At 45.3% G+C, this 21,835-nt stretch overlaps 1 protein-coding gene across 3 annotated transcripts; it reads left to right on the forward strand.

Moving 5' to 3' along the window:
• The first annotated feature begins 739 nt into the window (after window positions 1-739).
• Window positions 740-21,285, forward strand: RMND5A (required for meiotic nuclear division 5 homolog A). Of its 3 annotated transcripts, none has more exons than XM_075571847.1 (9): window positions 740-977; window positions 9,662-9,804; window positions 13,165-13,299; window positions 13,956-14,056; window positions 15,237-15,403; window positions 16,307-16,472; window positions 17,247-17,349; window positions 18,731-18,885; window positions 20,208-21,285. In XM_075571847.1, exons 1-9 carry the CDS (start codon window positions 785-787, stop codon window positions 20,269-20,271), a joined length of 1,227 nt encoding a protein of 408 aa, XP_075427962.1. In that variant the 5' UTR covers window positions 740-784; the 3' UTR covers window positions 20,272-21,285. The 3 variants fall into 3 exon arrangements, with proteins under 3 accessions (XP_075427962.1, XP_075427970.1, XP_075427981.1); XM_075571855.1 differs by lacking the exon at window positions 740-977 and adding an exon at window positions 1,132-1,446; XM_075571866.1 differs by lacking the exon at window positions 740-977 and adding an exon at window positions 9,069-9,092.
• Window positions 21,286-21,835: the final 550 nt, after the last annotated feature.

The raw sequence follows: 21,835 nt of genomic DNA on the forward strand, positions 1-21,835 counted from the left end.
CCCTGCCTGGCCGCAGCCTAACAGTGCCGGCGACAGCGACATCGTGTCAAAACAAATGCTTGGTCGCGATCGCTGGAAGTCATCTCAATTTGGCTGCACTTATACAGCCGGCGACGCGACCAATGACGTCACCCGTCGCCATTGCGATGAGTTGTATTTTGAAGTTTAGGCGACGTCGCTGGATGATGTCATAAAAGGGAGAGGGCAGGGGAACGGGGAGGCCGTCGCCGAAAAAATCAAATATCAGTGACTACCAGATTTCTGGAAGCACTGTTGTTCCGTCACCGTCGCGTGCACTGTAAGCGCCGGCGACAATGCATTTGTTTTGCCGCGACACGACGGTGATGTCACGTCGCCGGCACTATAAGCGCAGCCTTTGATTTTTTCCAGCGTCCGCAGCCTGACGTCGCGTCGCCGGCACTATAAGCGCAGCCTAAAGAACCCCTGTGTTGCAATCCTTCTGCAACAGGGATCACAACACGTGATACAAACAAACACCAAGCTCCACCCCCCAGCTTCAACCGGGCGATGACGCAGCAAGGGCAGCTTCTGAGGCCACGCCCAGCAACAGGAAGGACCCGGATGTAAAATATATAATATATAGCAATCATAACAGCGAGCAGGGGGGGGAGCTGCTGCGACGTCATCAGCTGGGGCATACCATTCCGCGCCGCCACATTAGGGGGAGCGGTGACGCGTTTTTTTCAGTTTTTCTGAACGCCGCCGTGAATTTAAGGGATCACTGCCCCGGGTGATATGTTGGCATAGGGGAACGGCATGGGAGATGTGGGGCCGGGCGGGGCGGAGGCGCTTCGGGAGAAGTTTGGTCGGGGTGGTGATGTGTGTGTCCCCCCCCACGCCGCGGAGTGGTGCAGTCCTGGGAAAGCGGGTCAACGTTGAGCTCCGCTACAAACAAAAACAACCGGCGGGTCAGAGAGGAGGCCCGGGGGGAAAAGCGAACCAGCGGAGACCCGGGGGTAAGAGGAGGCCCAGGGGGGAGCCGGAGACCCGAAGGCGTGAGAGAGGAGGCCCAGGGGAGCGAGAGAGTGGGGGTAACAGGGGAGGCCCGGGGGGGACTGAGAGACCGGGGGACTGAAACCGGAGGCCCGGGGGGGTAAGAGGAGAGTCCGAGACCGGGGGGGGAGGGGAAGTTAGGCACCCGGGGTTGAGAGGAGCCCCGGGTGGGAGACGCGGCCCGGGCCGCTGTGGCGGGGACAGGACCAGCCCGGGCAGAGGAGCTGCTGCTGCTGCTGTCGGAGGAGGAGGAGGCCGCGGTGGCCCCGGGCCCCGCCGCCGCCGGGGAGATGGAGCAGTGCGGGGCGGCGGAGCGGGAGCTGGAGAAGGTGCTGCACAAGTTCGCGGGATACGGGCAGCACTGCGAGAGGAGCCTGGAGGAGCTGATAGAGTACACGGGAGGGCTGCGGAGGGAGATCCTGCAGGCCGCAGGTGAGACACGGTGTGTGTGTTACACTGATACGGGGGGGAGGTGTGTGTGTGTTACACTGATACGGGGGGAGGTGTGTGTGTGTGTGTGTTACACTGATAAACGGGGGGGAGGTGTGTGTGTGTGTGTGTGTGTGTTACACTGATACAGGGGGGGAGGTGTGTGTATGTGTTACACTGATACAGGGGGGGAGGGGTGTGTGTGTGTTACACTGATACGGGGGGAGAGGTGTGTGTTACACTGATACGGGGGGGAGGTGTGTGTGTGTTACACTGATACGGGGGAGGTGTGTGTGTGTGTGTTACACTGATACGGGGGAGGTGTGTGTGTGTGTGTTACACTGATACAGGGGGGAGGTGTGTGTGTGTGTTACACTGATACGGGGGGGAGGGGTGTGTGTGTGTTATACTGATACGGGGGGAGAGGTGTGTGTTACACTGACACGGGGGGAGGTGTGTGTGTGTGTGTGTGTTACACTGATACGGGGGGGAGGTGTGTGTTACACTGATATGGGGGGAGGTGTGTGTGTGTTACACTGATACAGGGGGGGAGGTGTGTGTGTTACACTGATACAGGGGGGGAGGTGTGTGTGTGTGTGTTACACTGATACAGGGGGGGAGGTGTGTGTGTGTGTGTTACACTGATACAGGGGGGGAGGTGTGTGTGTGTGTGTGTGTGTTACACTGATACAGGGGGGAGGTGTGCGTGTGTGTGTGTTACACTGATGCGGGGGGAGGTGTGTGTGTTACACTGATACGGGGGGAGGTGTGTGTGTTACACTGATACGGGGGGAGGTGTGTGTGTTACACTGATACGGGGGGAGGTGTGTGTGTTACACTGATACGGGGGGAGGTGTGCGTGTTACACTGATACGGGGGAGAGGTGTGTGTGTGTTACACTGATACGGGGGAGAGGTGTGTGTGTGTGTGTGTGTGTGTGTGTGTTACACTGATACGGGGAGAGGTGTGTGTGTGTGTTACACCTCTCCCCCCGTATCAGTGTAACACACACACACCTCTCCCCGTATCAGTGTAACACACACACCTCTCCCCGTATCAGTGTAACACACACACACACCTCTCCCCGTATCAGTGTGTGTGTGTGTGTGTGTGTGTGTTACACTGATACGGGGGGAGATGTGTGTGTGTGTGTGTGTGTGTGTTACACTGATACGGGGGGAGATGTGTGTGTGTGTGTTACACTGATACGGGGGGAGGTGTGTGTGTTACACTGATACGGGGGGAGAGGTGTGTGTGTGTGTGTGTTACACTGATACGGGGGGAGAGGTGTGTGTGTGTGTTACACTGATACGGGGGGAGAGGTGTGTGTGTGTGTGTTACACTGATACGGGGGGAGAGGTGTGTGTGTGTGTGTGTGTGTGTGTGTGTGTGTGTGTGTGTGTGTGTTACACTGATACGGGGGGAGAGGTGTGTGTGTGTGTTACACTGATACGGGGGGAGAGGTGTGTGTGTGTGTTACACTGATACGGGGGGAGAGGTGTGTGTGTGTGTGTTACACTGATACGGGGGGAGAGGTGTGTGTTACACTGATACGGGGGGAGAGGTGTGTGTGTGTGTGTGTTACACTGACACGGGGGGAGAGGTGTGTGTGTGTGTGTTACACTGACACGGGGAGGTGTGTGTGTGTGTGTGTTACACTGACACGGGGAGGTGTGTGTGTGTGTTACACTGACACGGGGAGGTGTGTGTGTGTGTGTTACACTGACACGGGGGAGGTGTGTGTGTGTTACACTGACACGGGGGAGGTGTGTGTGTGTTACACTGACACGGGGGAGGTGTGTGTGTGTGTGTTACACTGACACGGGGGAGGTGTGTGTGTGTGTTACACTGACACGGGGGAGGTGTGGTGTGTGTGTGTTACACTGACATGGGGGAGGTGTGGTGTGTGTGTGTTACACTGACACGGGGGGAGGTTTGTGTGTGTGTGTTACACTGACACGGGGGGAGGTGTGTGTGTTACACTGATACGGGGGGAGGTGTGTGTGTGTGTGTTACACGGATTCCGGGGGGAGGTGTGTGTGTGTTACACGGATTCCGGGGGGAGGTGTGTGTGTGTGTTACACTGACATGGGGGGAGGTGTGTGTGTGTGTGTGTGTTACACTGACATGGGGGGAGGTGTGTGTGTGTGTGTGTGTGTGTTACACTGACACGGGGGGAGTGTGTGTGTGTGTGTGTGTGTGTTACACTGACACGGGGGGAGGTGTGTGTGTGCGTGTGTGTTACACTGACACGGGGGGAGGTGTGTGTGTGTGTGTTACACTGACACGGGGGAGGTGTGTGTGTGTTACACTGACACGGAGAGGTGTGTGTGTGTGTTACACTGACACGGGGGAGGTGTGTGTGTGTGTGTGTGTGTGTGTGTTACACTGACACGGGGAGAGGGGTGTGTGTGTTACACTGACACGGAGAGGTGTGTGTGTTACACTGACACGGGCGGAGGTGTGTGTGTGTGTTACACTGACACGGGCGGAGGTGTGTGTGTTACACTGACATGGGGGGAGGTGTGTGTGTGTGTGTTACACTGACACGGGGGGAGTGTGTGTGTGTGTTACACTGACACGGGGGGAGGTGTGTGTGTGTGTTACACTGACACGGGGGGAGGTGTGTGTGTGTGCGTTACACTGACACGGGGGAGGTGTGTGTGTGTTACACTTACACGGGGGGAGGTGTGTGTGTGTTACACTGACACGGGGGGGAGGTGTGTGTGTGTGTGTGTGTTACACTGACGTGGGCGGAGGTGTGTGTGTGTGTGTGTGTGTTACACTGACACGGGCGGAGGTGTGTGTGTGTGTTACACTGACACGGGGGAGGTGTGTGTGTGTTACACTGGCACGGGGAGAGGTGTGTGTGTTACACTGACACGGGGAGAGGTTGTGTGTGTGTTACACTGACACGGGGAGAGGTTGTGTGTGTGTTACACTGACACGGGGAGAGGTTGTGTGTGTGTTACACTGACACGGCGAGAGGGTGTGTGTGTGTGTGTGTTACACTGACACGGGGAGAGGTGTGTGTTTGTGTGTGGGTTACACTGACACGGGGAGAGGGGTGTGTGTTACACTGACACGGGGAGAGGTGTGTGTGTGTTACACTGACATGGGGAGAGGTGTGTGTGTGTGTGTGTGTGTTACACTTACACGGGGAGAGGTGTGTGTTTGTGTGTGGGTTACACTGACACGGGGAGGTGTGTGTGTTACACTGACACGGGGAGGTTGTGTGTGTGTTACACTGACACGGGGGGAGAGGTGTGTGTGTGTTACACTGACACGGGCAGAGGTGTGTGTTACACTGACACGGGCAGAGGTGTGTGTGTTACACTGACACGGGCAGAGGTGTGTGTGTGTGTGTTACACTGACACGGGCAGAGGTGTGTGTGTGTTACACTGACACGGGCAGAGGTGTGTGTGTGTGTTACACTGACACGGGGAGAGGTGTGTGTGTGTGTTACACTGACACGGGGAGAGGTGTGTTTTTGTGTGTGGGTTACACTGACACGGGAGAGGTGTGTTTTTGTGTGTGGGTTACACTGACACGGGGAGAGGTGTGTGTGTGTGTTACACTGACACGGGGAGGTGTGTGTGTGTTACACTGACATGGGGAGAGGTGTGTGTGTGTGTGTGTGTGTGTTGCACTGACACGGGGAGGTTGTGTGTGTGTGTGTGTGTTACACTGACACGGGGGAGAGGTGTTTGTGTGTGTTACACTGACACGGGGAGGTGTGTGTGTTACACTGACACGGGCAGAGGTGTGTGTGTGTGTGTGTTACACTGACACGGGCAGAGGTGTGTGTGTGTGTTACACTGACACGGGCAGAGGTGTGTGTGTGTTACACTGACACGGGGAGAGGTGTGTGTGTGTGTTACACTGACACGGGGAGAGGTGTGTGTGTGTGTTAAACTGACACGGGGAGAGGTGTGTGTGTGTGTTACACTGACACGGGGAGAGGTGTGTGTGTGTGTGTGTGTGTGTGTGTGTGTTACACTGACAAGGGGAGAGGTGTGTGTTTGTTACATTGACACGGGGAGAGGTGTGTGTGTTACACTGACACGGGCAGAGTGGTGTGTGTGTGTGTGTGTGTGTTGCACTGACTCAGGGACAGTGTTGCTCCCGTGTTACACTGACTCAGTGATAGCGTTGCGTGTGCGTGTTACACTGAGTCGGGGACAGTGCTGAGTTTGCGTGTGTTACACTGACGCGTGTGTCATAAGAATGAAGGGAATAGGACTGGGATGTGTGGGACGTATAACGGCATGTGATGAGCGGGACTGGGAGAGTCTGTTATAATGAAGTACTCTGGTGCAGTCTGACAGGTGGGGAAACCAGGGGTCCAAGGGTTGTGGTGATTGGGGGTCGGGGGTGCGTGCCAGTAGCCTGAGCTGGTGTCGAAAAGGGAGCTTTGTGGGTATCAATGGGTTATCTAACTTCCTTATGATACCTTCCTTTAATTGTTACCATATTTACACTCCCAAATTTAGTGTGACTCACTTGGGTTCCTTCAAATACAAACACGTTCCGAGATACTAATATTAGAATATCTATTGCTATACTTGCGTTAAGTGTCTGTCAACCGCTCAGCGAAGTTGAGTCTTTATAGTGGGTGTGAGTGAATACTGTAGGTTTCCTCTGCTACAGATCTAGTACTTGGCACTGGGGTAGTGTTAATGCACTTCTTGTGAAACTTTTTTTTATGGAGTAATTTGTTTTCTTTGAAGATGTAGTTTTATATGGGCTTTTGGTATAAAAGACACAATGAACATGTATTTGTTGTGTCCAAATACAGGCATACCCCGCTTTAAGGACACTCACTTTAAGTACACTCGCGAGTAAGGACATATCGCCCAATAGGCAAACGGCAGCTCGCGCATGCGCCTGTCAGCACATCTTGAAAAGCAGTACCAGCTCCCTACCTGCACCGAAGCTGTGCGCAAGCGGGGAGCCTGCTACACATGCGTTATTTACATCAGTTATGCACTTATATGACGATTGCAGTACAGAACATGCATTGATAAGTGGGAAAATGGTAGTGCTTCACTTTAAGTACATTTTCACTTTACATACATGCTCCGGTCCCATTGCGTACGTTAAGGCGGGGTATGCCTGTATGTATTATCCATTTTCCAATAAAATTATTGCTTCACTCCTAAACCAAGTGAAATACGTTTTCAAAAGTGTGTAAATTCCATAAGTCACCCTGTTTTTTGGAGCACTGCATACGTTTTCTTCTATTTGCACATCCAGTGATAAACAAAATAGGTGCTTAAATCGCACTCCTTCAAATATCATTTTTAAAGGAGGACTACAAAGTTCTAATTATTACAGGGCAGAAATGACCAAAGTAGCACTTTTTATTACTCTGTGGGAGAACATTTGTTCTAAACAATCTTTTAAGTTAATTCTAGAGAAATGACCCTTCACTATGTGGTGGTTTTTAAATTCTTCAAATTAATGGCTTTGTTGTAGGTTGTGATGAATTCTAGCAGAACAGTAAAGTTCTTCATAGAAACAATTATAGTGTTCAATCTGCATTTCTAGAGCTTTAAAATCCATATTTGTTTGTCTCCTTGAGGTGAGACCTCTGCTGCTCTTTCTTGTCAACTATCCTGGAAACCAGAGCTTCCCAGAGCTGAAATGAATGGGGGAATATTTTCTGTAGGGGGAACTGAGCCTTCAGGTTATTGGTTATAATGCTTGATTTCGAGTGTTGGAGTATTCGAATAGCAATAAGCCCACGCCAAACAAATAACTAGCAGACATCACGTCTTACTCATTCACGACGGCCGACCGCTGAATGAGATCGATGTCAGTAGTTGGCTAATAGACTTTCTGACAATCGCTAATGGATGACTTTTAGTAGTCCTCAAATGAAATGTTTGTTTTTGTCAAACTACTAAAAAAAAAAAAAAAAAGTTTTTTATTATGTAAGCGTCGGCAGAAAGTTTTAGGAAAAAGGGATTTCACACATTATGTAATAGTCATTGAAGTATCCAATCCCCAAGAATATGTAAAAGTTGGCGAGATCCTACAGTATAACAAATATTAGAAGGTTGAACTCATTAAAAGTATCACTTTCAATATTTCACTTTGTCTGTGACACTGCACTTAAAAAAACAAACAAAAAATAAATGTTTAGCTTGTGGACCTGTAAATGTTAAAGGCAAAGCATTTTACTCTACTCCGGTTCTAGGTTATCCAAGATGTGAAGGGGAAGATGTGGGGCAAAGAACCATATATATTAACATTAAATGCACACTTTGTTTTCTATATTAATGTAAATGTGAACCATCCCATAAGGGAGATGTCTACATGAAACTTCTGTGCGGAAGAGTTTTGCATTCACACGGGATGATTACATAGGGCTGAAGGAGTTGGGTGAGTTAAGATGCGGACTCTGACAACAATGACAAAGCAGGGGAGTCTGGTTGAATCCTGATGCCAGACCTTGGGCAAGTCTCTTAATCTCTCTGCCTCAGACACTAAAATTAGATTGTAAACTCTACAGGACGTGTGTGTGTGTGTGTGTGTGTGTGTGTGTGTGTGTGTGTGTGTGTGTGTGTGTGTTTTTCTATATTCGGAGCTTTGTACTCGGTCAGCCCTACAAGAAAAAACATTCCAGTCGACTCCCGGAAAGATACTTGGAATAGAGGATTGGGTAATCAATATTTAGATTGTTACAAGTTTTCAATAATTTAAAGCGGCAATCCTGTACGGGGTACTGTTGGCCGCACACAGTCCAGCCGGAGCTGCTATCGAAACGGCGGATTTAAAGCTCCCGCGTAACACGGGCCAATAGGAAGCCGTGACATCATTCCTTGTGGCCTCCCATTGCCCCATGTGACGGAGCTTTAAACCATCTGCTACTGGCGCCTCCTGACTTAAGTATCTTGGCAAGCAGGGGGTCTTCATAGCTGGAATTAACACTGCTCGGCTCGGCAGCCTCTCCCCTGCTTCAAACCTATTTAAAAATAAGTTCTGCAGCATAAGGGCGTGCTGCCTTCGCCCGTGCGGAGGCGTGGGCGTCCGTGATGTGAAGCGGGTGTTTTTACCCCGGACATGTTAGATACGCCTCCGGGGGCCGTGTCTAGGGGCATGCCAGTGACATCACGGAGCTGGTTCGCCCTCATTGGGCGAACTGCTCACGTGACCTGCCCGTCGCGCGAGAAATCGGTTTTAACTGATTGTTTTTTCTCACGCAACGTGCGCCCCCTCCTGCTGCCTCCTGCGAGATCAATGCCTTAAGGCAATGTGATCACGTCGCGCGGTCTGCAGCCGCATGGACTTAGCCTTAAGGTGGGACTGAGTGCTGTTATATTATCTGTGCTGACTTCTTTTCTCCCCAACACTGATCTTTGAGCAATGTTGTTGTGGTTGATCTAACTTTTTTTTTTCCCCTTCCCCCGAGTGTGTAAATATTTTGCTCTATGATGCAATGATTTGCTTGAGTGCAGACCATGTCACGTAGGTTTTTGTGCCAGCATTAAAAATAAAGTGAGTGTTGCAATTCTGTCAGAGAATCTGCAGCGACACATTTACTTATCAGCGAGCGATTACAACGAGCAGTATAATGACCTGTTATGCTGCTACAGGAAGGCCGCAGGATAACCGGTGCCAGATTATAATTGGTTTGCAATGGGTTAAGTGGACTTTGGGTGTGTTTTTGTGTGTTGGAGAGGAGAGCGCCTGACGATCACCTTTATTGGTCCCCGTGTAAAAGCAAATAGGGAGCGCCTGTTGTATTCTCTGTATTGCAGTATGGACATTTTAACAACTTTGCGATCTGTCCCGACACAGCCCCACCCAGGCAACTAAGAGGTTAAAAAGAGTGGTGTATAAGACTTGCCGCTTTCGTTGCCATCAACTCTGCTCCACATCTTCAGTTTTTATTTTGTATTTTTCTATGGGTTTGAAGCAGGGGATCCCTGGGTCAGAATAGTGTTGATTTTTCAGCTCCTGGGACCCCCTGCATCCTGAGATACTTGCCCCCCTTGGTTGCTGCCAGTATCTCTGCAAGGGATGACGCTGCGACTTCCTATTGGCCCGCAGGACTGGCAGCACCTATGGAGGCAAGTATCTTGGGAACCAAGGGGTCCCCCAGTCCACACAGACCTGCTTTAAACCTATTAAAAACAAAAACGGTGCCAGGAGTGCTGCTTTAACACATTTTTTTATTTCCCCCCTCTGCCACCCCCTCCCTTTCACTAGACCAAGATGGCGATTTATCGGGGACGTTATCCCTTGTGTTGACGCAGTGCTGTAAACGAATAAAAGACACTGTTCAAAAACTGGCTTCAGATCATAAAGACATTCACAGCAGCGTTTCCAGGGTGGGAAAAGCCATTGATAAGGTACGTATGCTCGTTATGCTTTACCGTGTAACTTGTCACACATGACATGCAGGGTAACTGCTGACTGAAGCTGCGATTATAGTGCGCGCGTGTGACATCACTCGCCGCGAGTACAAATGTGTGTTCCTCAATGAGACTGCCCATAGTGCGCGTGAGCACTGCAGAGCGATCGTGCGGGCCATTTTTGCAAATAAAATATTTGTATTGATGGCTGCGTCACGGTCGCGTCATGTGAGAGGTTCAGCCAATGAGGGCGAACCAGCCTGGTGATGCATATGCCACGCCTCCCATCTGCATGTTTCGCGCGAGCAACAGGCCGGCGTGGCATCATGCACTACGTTGCGTGTGCGACACTATAATCGCAGCCCCCCCATTCCCTTAATGTACACGTGAGTTTCAGTGTGAAGACCTGCACTTGGTTGCCTAAGGGACTAGTATGAAAGACTCCGGCTAATAAGGGCCACAACAAGACTCTTTGGGCTGCTGCTGAAGCGCTCTCATGTAGATGGTTTTGGGATATGAGGCTGTGAAGGTGGAGCCACTTCAGCCTCTGGGTATCGCATATGCGAAGCATCATGTTCTGGTGTATATTGGGACAAAATGTCAGCATATTATCCTTAAGAAAACCAGAATGTTTATTTGGGTACTGAACAATACACGGATAGCATCTGGAGTAAAAAGATACCTGTAAATACTGTACATTGCAACAAAGATGGCAAACGAGCACTCTTCAAGTATTTCCATGGGGTACAGTCTGCCATACTGAATGAGGATCACATTCAGGAATAGACATGAGAAGGCTCTCCGCTGGGTTTGTCCAACTCGCTTTCTGTCCCTGCAATACTGTGCCTTGCTATATGTTGGAGAAAACTTTCTTTCTTTTTTTGTGTGTGCGCGTGAATCAATGATATATAAAATATTGCTTTAAACATGTATTCCTATGCAGTGCAAACGCACCGCAGAATCAAAAGGGGCCATCCTGTAAAACTAGATATAGAATGTCTAAACGTAGGCATTTAATTAAAGGAGGAAATGCTCTGGAGGTGCATCAGCTCCCAGTGCTGTGCATTACAATCAGCTAAAAGGAGCCTTCTGCTAATGGAATGAGGAGAGACTTGTTGAATCCAAGCCTGGAGCAGGTAACCATTATCTGCAATTCAGTCTTGTACTTGTGCCAGGAATTGAGAGCAGTAATTACAGGGTTGCAAGGTAATATTCAAATGTAGAGGTTAATCGTATAGCATCCCACTGATCAACACGCCCCCCTGTATGTAAAATATACATGATGATGATGTCGAATGAACATTTTTGGAGAATGTCGACATGATGGGGCTAGGTCTGGAGAACTTTTCTTTATTGGCTCTTGGTTTTATTTAAGGAACCTTTGCTTTTATTTTAGTATGCAGGCGCATTGTTTACCATTTTTAGACTGTTCATATGGTAAAATAAAAGTAAGATAGATTCCAGCTCCCTACAAGAAGTACTAAACACTATGCCACTTTCACTGAGCTACAGTACACCTGAAGAGAAGTGAGATCTTAAAAGCTTGTGTAAACTATATCTATGAAGGACTAGTCCGAGATCCTATAACATTTATTTATAAAATGTTTTACCAGGAAGTAATACATTGAGAGTTACCTCTCGTTTTCAAGTATGTCCTGGGCATAGAGTTAAGGCAAATAATACATGGTTACAAATACATAGTTACATAAACAGGGTATACATTATATACAAGACATTGCATGCACAGTTAAAGAAAATATATATTGTGGGCGTATGTAACTGTTACAGACCAGATAAAAATGTGAGACAGCTTTCATTTTGAAAGAACTTAAACTGGTGGTGGATGTGAGAGTCTCTGGTAGGTTTTTCCAGTTTTGGGGTGCACGGTAGGAGGAGGAGCGGCCGGATACTTTGTTGAGCCTTGGGACCATGAACAGTCTTTTGGAGTCAGATCTCAGATAAGTGCTGCATGTGGTAGGGGTGAGGGGCTTGTGCAGATAGATGGGTAGCTTGCCCAGAAAGTATTTGAAGGCAAGAAAGGAAAGGTGAACTTTGCGCCTAGACTCTAGTGATGACCAATCTAGTTCTTTGAGCATTTCGCAGTGATGTGTGTTGTAGTTGCATTGGAGAACAAAACGGCATATTGAATTGTAGAGGGTGTCACGTTTGGGGTGCCGAGCCATATACTATGTCTCCATAGTCGATAATTGGCATTAGCATCTGCTGTGCGATGCGCTTTCTGACCTGCAGGCTTAGGGAGGATTTGTTCCTGTAAAGTACCCCTAGTTTATCAGACATATCCTGCAACTCCGCTACTCTTTAGGACCAATATGGCTCTTTTGTACTCTAGGGGTGCGCAAACGTTCTTGTCTGCGCCCCCTGTCTACTCTCTTCCCCCTCCTCCCCTACCCCCCTGCTCGCGCGGCCCCTCCTCCCCTACCTTCCTGCTCGCACGGCCCCTCCTCCCTTACCTGGTGTCCGGCATCCTGACGACGTGTTGCCATGACAACGCATCGCTGGAAGCCGCTGGGGACAGGTAAGGGAAGTTACAGAGGCCTCGTGCGTGTTCCCCGGCATTTAATTTAAATGCCGTGGGGAAGAGCGCGGGACCTCTTTAACCGCCGCACCCCCCATTTTGCGCTCCCCTGCTCTAGATGCATTACTTTGTGTAAGAAGATGGAATCTGTGTGTCGCTAGTTGCAGAACATACATCATTCTATAAAACGTGTTCGATACTCAACTTCCATTTGTCTTTAATTCTGCCTTGTTGCTGGGCACGCACACACAAGGTTATCCCTCTTGCAGCCAGCAGGGCCCGCAGCACATGGATTTCCAGAATGTGAGGCGCACAGGCAGTGTTGGCTAGTGAAGAATTCTGAGCCATTCACTACAACCCAGAAGGAAACGGTCTAGTGGGTATTTTTTAAGTTAAACATAGAGAAGGAGCGGCTCAGTGAGTAAAGACACTGACTGACATTGAGAGTTTGAAGCAGGGGAGCTTGGTTCAATTCCCGGTGTCGGCTCCTTGTGACCTTGGGCAAGTCACTTTATCTCCCTGTGCCTCAGGTACCAAAAACATAGATTGTGAGCTCCACGGGGCAGGGACGTGTGCCTGCAAAATGTCTCTGTAAAGCGCTACGTAAAACTAGCAGCGCTATACAAGAACATGCTATTATTATTATTAATATTATTATTATTATTATTAAGTCCCACAGACACAGCAACTGAATTCAAGTAATTAACATTACCCCATAATGTTAAACCACTGTTGTATTTTTGGAGTGTCCACTTAACTGTTTTTTCCCCCCTTGTTAAGATTCCCATTTTGAGTGACTGCTCCGTGTGTTTGTGTTTCAGAATTTTGATGCAGACATTAGCAGTGTGGGGATTGATGGCTGCTGGCAAGCGGACAGCCAGCGGATTCTTAATGAAGTGATGGTAGAACACTTCTTCAGGCAAGGCATGCTGGATGTGGCGGAGGAGCTCTGTCAGGTACACATACTGCTCATTCCCTTTAAAGGTGCACTTCTCAGGACCCAGGTGAACCAAGGGCAGTGACCTGTTTCAATAAGCAATTTCCCCCCCTCCTCGCCATGAAAGTAAATGTGTCCCTTTTTTTTCTGTTGTATTTAGCATTATATCACATTCTTTAGTTGCATTCTTGCGGACAAATTAAATTGGTTGCTGCCGGGCCCATGCATTAAGACAGAAGTTGCCGTGGTAAAAGCTAATGCCAGTGAAAACTCGGCAACTAATAACGTCTTTGAAAATATATATTTTTTAAATCCGAACCCATTAGTCCGCAGTAAATCTGAAGTTGGATATAGTAAACTGACGCATAGAAAGGATTTGATCTTGTGTCTCCCCTAACTGACTTTTTTCTGGTACCCCTGAAGGGGAGACTCTAATTTGCATAGAAACCAGACTCTCGCTCAGTAACTGCTCTGCTTTAGTCTTAGAATATTTTTGGATCTAGCTGTGCTCCTTCTTGAGACAAAGCACATGTTACACCCCAAAGGTCCCCAGCAAACCTACCTTACATTGTTGTAGAATGTGTTGTGATAAAGAGGCAAAATGAAATCCATAACCGATATTCTGCTTTCTTAAATGTCTTGTAATGGCTTATTGTGTATTGGTTTCTCTTGTAGGAAGCTGGTCTTTCTATAGACCCAAGCCAAAAAGAACCATTCGTCGAGCTAAACAGAATATTAGAAGCATTAAAAGTGCGAGTACTGCGGCCTGCATTGGAGTGAGTTTTATTCAGCGTTGTTGTAAATTTAACACCCGACTACTCGGTGCTTCCTGCAATCCAGCAAAGACTGCCTAAAATATTTTGATATTTTATTAAAAACAAACATGAGAATTGGTATTTGTCTACAGGTTTAATTATTTGTTGGAATTAAAATAGAATGGGTGATCTTTTATGGATGTAATTCAGACCTAAGCTTTGGTTATTCATGTTTACTTGTACAATTATGTTTAAAAAATGTTTACTTTTATTCTTATTTAACACGCTAGCCAGCTGTGTTCCCTTTGCTGAGATCTTTACAGGCAAAAGTTAAATGCCTTCACGGCACATTGAATTGGGGGCTTTTGTATCAATAACAATAGTCTGACAATATTGTTCTTTCGGATTCATACACCTAAATTTAAATGTCTGCACATACTGTACTAGCGCCAGTGTCTCTCAATCTGTCTGAGCGCCTACTCGATGTGATGAGATTACCTACAGTTCCCCTTTTTAAAGTGGCAAATTGCAAAAAAAAAAAAGAAATATATATGTATATTTTAATTCTGAAGTATTGGTTAATACTGGCTGACGGTTTTGTAACTCCTAATGCTGATTTTTTTAATTTATTTATTATTTTTTTTAAAATGTACTTATCCTTTGGTTGTTAGAGCAACCATTTAGAAAGTCATATCCACTTCTTTTGAAATAAGGGCTTACACTTTTTTTTGTTTTTGCGTTCTGCCCTTTGGCAACAAAGTATCACAAACCGATCTGTTGCTGTGTTCCAAACAGCAGTGTCGAATACTCTGAAAACTGTAACAATAATGTGTTACACTTGGTAATATAATGTTGCATATCGACTGCAGCACAAAGTCAGAAGGCAGACATTGTGTGCCTAACAAAATCAGGATTTTTACAGATTTATAACAGGAACACCAAAAAATTTCAGCTTGGGTAAGAATGTAGAATTCTACCTTGTCACATGCTCTACATATACCAAAAATGCCGAAGTATTGCTGCTTAAATCGCTCACCATTTTCTTCTCGCTAGATTTTAGCCTGCTAGTAGAAATCTTCTATGCCAGTGCTTTAAATTGATTGATTTAATTGAGCAGCAGCAAGTCTGAGGAATCAGCTGATATCTTGCGTTTGTACTTGCACTAGATCTGTGTCTAATATCGTACTCTCCATTTCCTTAGGTGGGCTGTATCAAACAGAGAAATGCTCATGGCACAGAACAGCTCCTTGGAATTCAAACTACACAGATTATATTTTATTAGTTTACTGATGGGTGGCACGGCCAACCAGAGGGAGGCACTGCAATACGCCAAAAACTTTCAGCCCTTTGCTTTAAATCATCAAAAAGGTTGTTGTTGTTTGCTTATTTTACCTAGCTGCAAACTGATTACACATGCACACTGCAGGACCATTACGTATGCCATACATACTTTAATACTATGGACTCTGCTTGATCTGGCCGCTTTATTCCTTCCAGAGAAGGTTTGTGCCCATGACCTTTACTGCCTGGCCATGTTTGTTAAATGGCTATTCCATATTGGCACAAATCTTTTTTGTGAATAAAGTATACGCATCTCCTGAGCACAATCTCTGCAGCAAGAATCTGCAGAATTACCATTGAGATAAAGGCACCTCGATTACCCATCTTTACAAAATACAATAAGCAGACAGTCCTGCGAGTCCTGGTAAGGATTCCAAATCGCATAGATTGTGATGAGTTTCCTCCGGAACAGGTGTCCAAAGTAATGCCACAGCAGCTTTCACATGCGCTAAAATGCCAGTTCCAATATGGCCGCCTGACATAAAGCGCCACAGATTTCAGAGGTCCTCTTAATCAAAAGCCAGCGGTGGAAGTCTGCCATACACTTCAATGCTGCAACTGTCTGCATGAGAACATCGCATAGAATATTAATGACGTGCCAACATTTTGATTATTGGTTCCAATAGTGTTTTTTATTTTTTATTTTCTATGTGGTTGATGTTGAAATGGATATTCTTAATGTTTAGCATTTGTTTTTTAAAAGACCATGCTTACCTTAACTTTACTGCTTTATTTCCCTAAATTTGAGGGGGGGGGGGTGTGTGTCTTGGATTTTTTTAAATTTACCACTTTCCTGGTTCCCAATCTGGTGATGTTTTTTGTAGACGTTGGTTCCTCTCTGCATCCAGCGTGTTCTCCTTTGTGAAACCTATTCCCCTTTCAGATATGGTCTCCTCTATATTAAGATTATGTTTTCCTGCCCTTTTGCAGATATCCAGGTGCTGATGGGAAGCCTGGTCTACCTACGACAGGGTATAGAGAACTCTCCATATGTTCATCTTCTAAATGCAAACCAGTGGGCAGACATCTGCGACATTTTTACCCGGGACGCCTGTGCACTCTTGGGTCTCTCTGTTGAATCCCCTCTAAGTGTTAGGTAATACAAATTGCTGTGGCTAGGATATTTCTACAGTTTACAAGCTAAATGGGTTAAAAATTAAACCTCCAGAAGTATAAAAATCTGTTTATTGATGTAGTTCTATTTCATTACATCTTGTAATCTTATGTTCCCCCTGCTGTCCTGTTTGGTGTAATTAATAGCGGGTTCTTACTTTTGTATGACGAGCCCGAAAAACTAATCGCAGCACTGATTATGCTAATATTGTATTTTCAACTCCACTGAGGGGAAACGTGATGTGGCATCTTCTACGCGGAGGGGTTACTAGGAAATGGGAGGAAAACAATTACTTTCTTGCATCAGAATTGGTTCTTGTAGTTACATCTGTTGATTTTGACAGAACACAATTCCAACATCTCGCCACCTTTTGGGGACTTGTGTCTAGGAAGCAGTGAGGGTTGGTAGTAGAAATGTGTTGGTTGTTGTGTGTACATCTTATTTCTTTCTGTTTACAATACAAACCAGATTTACAAATTGATTTCTCCCCCCCACCCCCCCTTTAAAGGTGCAACGATCCCCCCCAAGTGATTTTTTTATAATGTTGATAAAAGGGTGGCCCAGTATCAAGTATGTTCAGTGATTTTCCTTGGACCTCTGAAGTCTGTGACCTAGATCCAGTGGTTCCCAACTTTTGTTGTTTTTTTTAAGTCCTTTATTGTCTCCAGTTGCTGTCACCTTCTAGTAAGAATGAAAAGCAATGTTGGTTTAAATAACTTCCCAGGTCTTATGGTTGTATGGATTTTTGTTCTGTAGCTTTTCGGCAGGATGTGTGGCCCTACCAGCTCTCATTAACATCAAAGCTGTCATTGAACAACGGCAGTGCACGGGTGTCTGGAACCAGAAAGATGAGTTACCTGTGAGTATATTGCATTATTAGAGGTGAATGATATGCTGATGGTCTTGCCGTGCCCAGAAAGGAAAGCAAACCTGTTGCACACAAGGATCTGTTTTTGGGAGAAGCTTGCCAATGTGCCGTATGTCACCCTGGCCTCAGTCTTTGTTTTGCAATGTAGCTGGGTATACAAATGTTAATCGTATGGGATTCTGATTTCTCAACTTTTGTATTGTTTGCAATGTGTGGACACAGCTGGCTTAACCTGTCCCTTGCCAGAGAGGCCAGATGGCTAATTTTTACTGCACAGCAATGCATGTTGCCAGCCATCGGTTTAACTTCTGTCAAGTACTGACCCTTGTGTATTGTGGAGATAAAGCATGAGATTAAAACCGATGTTACTGTCTGACAGTGACACTATTTCTATTTGTAGATGCGAACACGTGCATCAGGTTTTTTTATGTGCTTTTCCAGGTATATAAAAATGATGCTAAGGATTATTAAAATAAGCGATCACTTCTCATGTGAAGGGAAACGGGCATCCGCTGGCTCGGCAGGCTGAAGATAATGCGCTCAAACATCATCCACCTTCAAAACTTTCCAAATATGGAAATATGCACAGATCGGTGGAACTCACATACTATTCATTTAAAAATTTTTTTGACATGTTTGTTTTTTTTTCTCTTATTGTCAGAAACATAATCATGTTGGGAAAGACAAGTTTTGCAAATGCGTGTTCTCTTTACACATTTCGTGGTGTCCATTGCTTTGTCGGAGGAGGCTGTTTATATGTGTGCATATTTTCATATTTGGAAAGAAGTGATCACGTTTGTTAAATTGCTGGTTCATAGGGCTACACAGGGCAGCTTGTGTCATAGCTCACTGTGTGCCATACCCAATAAAGGCAGGTCAGCTTGAACTTTGGGATGGTGATTTATTTCTCGTGGCTCACTTGACCTCTTGAGTGAATTGGGCTACAGTCGCATAGTTGATTACAAATTGTATTGCTTGGAATTTGCATGGCCTACCCATTCACTTCTATTCCGTCTACAAGGTTTATACATTTATACATAAATTGCTCTCCTGAAATATGACCTTATGGCTTCAGACCAATAGAAGATACGACTTCACCAAGACTTCTGTGGTGGCAACCAGAACAGACCACATATAACGTTAGTGTGTTTGCTGCAGGTTTTACTTGTTGTTGTGCCTAGATTTCCACATCTGTACAATAGGTTTGCGTAGCACTGTGCGTGGATGCAGTTAAATGTTTCATTAAAATGCCCAAAAACGCATTGCAAACCAATGTTGCGTTCTGCAATGTTACAGGTTGCATCTGATACCTCAATTGGAGGTCTATCTGTTGTCCTGAAGTTGTTCCTTTCCCATTTTTCTTCCATTTAAGATTGAAGTGGACCTTGGTAAGAAGTGCTGGTACCATTCAATATTTGCCTGCCCCATTCTTCGTCAGCAAACCACAGAGAATAATCCACCTATGAAACTTGTCTGTGGACACATTATCTCCAGAGATGCACTGAATAAAATGTTCAACGGCAGCAAGTAAGTTTTGTTTTTTTGGTGATTCACATTCATTTGTTCTCTCTCACACCACACATTATTTAGGTTATGGTAGGTGAAAAGGTGGCTAAAAACCCTCCACCGTATAGCTGTGTTTAAAACAGCGAGCATTGCCTTAAGGGTTCCATGTAATAATGGACTTGAAACAAAAGGTGGAACTGTGCTCATTTGCATGGAATTTCCCAGAATCCCTTGCTGCTGTGTGTGTGCGCAAACATAATTGTATAATTTCTTTCACAATCACACCTGTACTCGGGTATCTTGAAATGATGCCGATTTGAATATAAAAAAAACATTTTATTATATCAATTGGCACAAAAAAAACACATTACTAACTTTTAGTAATCTTGTATTCCTTCATATTATTGCACCTTGTAAACTCCAATGGTATCACAGAAAACATGTTAAACTATTTTCTATTGCATCCAACAGTTTTGGTTTCAAATGCAGTAGCGCAGAGTTCTGTCAGCCATACCCATCCTGGAGAAGTGCTGATTCATTTGATGATGTGAAACATTTTTTAAGTGACCAACATGACTTCTTCAGATGACATTGGTAGATGAAAACTCACGGTTTTGAAAGCTATGTACATTATAATCTGAAGGATTCGTGCTGGTTCCATCACAACCAGTGTTTCATGGCACTACTGTTTGACAAGCTTATAGTTGATCTTCTATTTTAAAGAAGACATGTTGATTAGCAAACATTGGCAGCCACCGGGTTATAACGGGTGTCAGAGGTTCCAGCAACGTATTGCAGGAAAAGAGATGCTATAGTCCTATAACCTCTGCTCTACACCGACTCATGACAGTGGGGCAGCATAAATTGCAACTTGAAACGATCTGTAAACGCACCTTGATGTGTCATATGTATTTGTCACGCTTCTGCAAATATGCACACTATCTGGGCACTAGTAGAAGAGCTTCAGAGGTTTTGCCTGACAGAAGGATTAAACATCAATGTTTGTTGAACACATTAACATACACCAGCAGCCACCTTCATCAAGATTTTATTTGTAACATAAAAATGTAATACTTTGGTCAAGCAATCCTTTTTGTGAAGATTGGTGCAGACAGATTGCCGGTTGTGGGAAGTGTGACTGAAGGCCATAGTATTATTTTTTAAAGAATAATAAAGGCTGTTCCTTGGTACAGCTGCTTTAAGACAGAATGGTTTTAATAAAGACAATAACATTTCATACAGTTGTAACAAGGCTGAATATAAATAGTTTTTTCCATATCATCCTCTTCATTTTGTTAAAGCTATCTATATAACTTTAACATGTGTGTGTATTTTTCTTGCAGATTAAAATGCCCGTACTGCCCTATGGAACAGAGTCCAGGGGACGCCAAACAGATCTTTTTCTGAAGAATTGGATTTGTTCTTAGTTTTCAGTGGCCTCATGGTTTTTCAGGTGCAATTTGAAGAGAGCCGGGTGTTTCTTTTCCTTATTTTCCATTGTGTGCAGAGGACCCAGATTGCCCTTTGTTTGGTGAAGTCAACTGTACAGACGCTACCAACAATATAATCCCGAGCACGCTAAATGAAACCGCGACGGGATTGAAATCTTGCTGAAGTCGTGCAAATCTGGGGCCTTTCTGCAGTCTTGGTCTCTGTATCTGACCAAGCTAACCGCACCAGCAATGGTGAAATAATGCAGGTTTTTGTACTTACCAAGCAGAAGATGACATTACTTTTTAATGACAGGTTCCAGAAATCACCTTCATGTATTTAATATTCTGCCCTTATTTTGTCATCTTGATAATTGTCAATATGGAGAGATGAGTTCTATTCCCTTGTATGGTGTGTATATAACTAAAGAAAAACAATACTGCAGAGAAGTATGATAAAGACAATAGTGGATATAGAAGTTACTTGTATTTTATTTTTTTTTTGCTATGAGAAATGGCTGTAATATCCAGAATCAATATAATAGAGTTTTTTTCTTTCAAAAATTGATTTTTCCTGCTGTACAACTTAACACAAAAGAAATGTAAATAAGCCCACTGTCTAATTTAAAGAGTGAGGAGCTGTTTGCTGCTAGAATAAAATGGGAGATTATATTGTTTAAATATCAAGAAATGTTTGTGTGCCCAGAATATTCAATAAAATGAAATTCTGACCTAGGACTGTTCCATAGTGGGTAAGGTGTTTCTACATAGATCTGCGTTAGTGTGTACACACACATGTACTTGACACACCTATCCTGTACATGTGAACTATACTCTGGAATCTAAAGTATCAACACCGAATACTTGCAAGTACTGTAGTTGGTTCAATATGGCTATATACATATACATATTCATGTGAAAATTGCAGCTGCTAATAAATATCATCAAAATAGGTGTAACATCTATTTCAGTATTAAAGTTGCAAAATCAATGCATGGTTTTTTTTTTTTTTTTTTAAATCCATTTTGATTTCTCCTTTACATTGCTGTTCCATCCACCCCCAAAGGAGCAATCCAAGCTGGTTTCATTTTAATTTTTCAGCATAGGACTGAAGCGGGGCTCTGTGAGTTTAACCCTGTTAACTTCAGCTCTGTAGTTCCCCAGCTTCTGGAGATACTGCCCTCCCCCAACCCCCCCCTAGGAACTATTGTATTGGTGAATCTTAACCAAAACTCATCACTACATAATGTCTCTTTTCTTGTCTTTTGTTACTTTATGTATCGATCTTTTAATGTTACGTATTTAAACATTTCAATTTGGGCCCATGTGGAATTGCATTTTAGACTTTCTAACATGGGCGTAACTTAGTTTTGTCCTTTTTCATACATACAGAATTACTTTGATCTTGATACTGATATCCGCAAGCATGTTAAACGACAAATTCAAATCCATGAATTTTAGTGATGCAGACGCTGCCCTGTTTGTGGTAGGTTGTCATCCCTACACCATGAGTTTCCTGCAGGGTGGATGCGCTTGTACTG

Source organism: Ascaphus truei, chromosome 1 (assembly GCF_040206685.1).
Source record: "Ascaphus truei isolate aAscTru1 chromosome 1, aAscTru1.hap1, whole genome shotgun sequence".
NCBI lineage: Eukaryota > Metazoa > Chordata > Amphibia > Anura > Ascaphidae > Ascaphus > Ascaphus truei.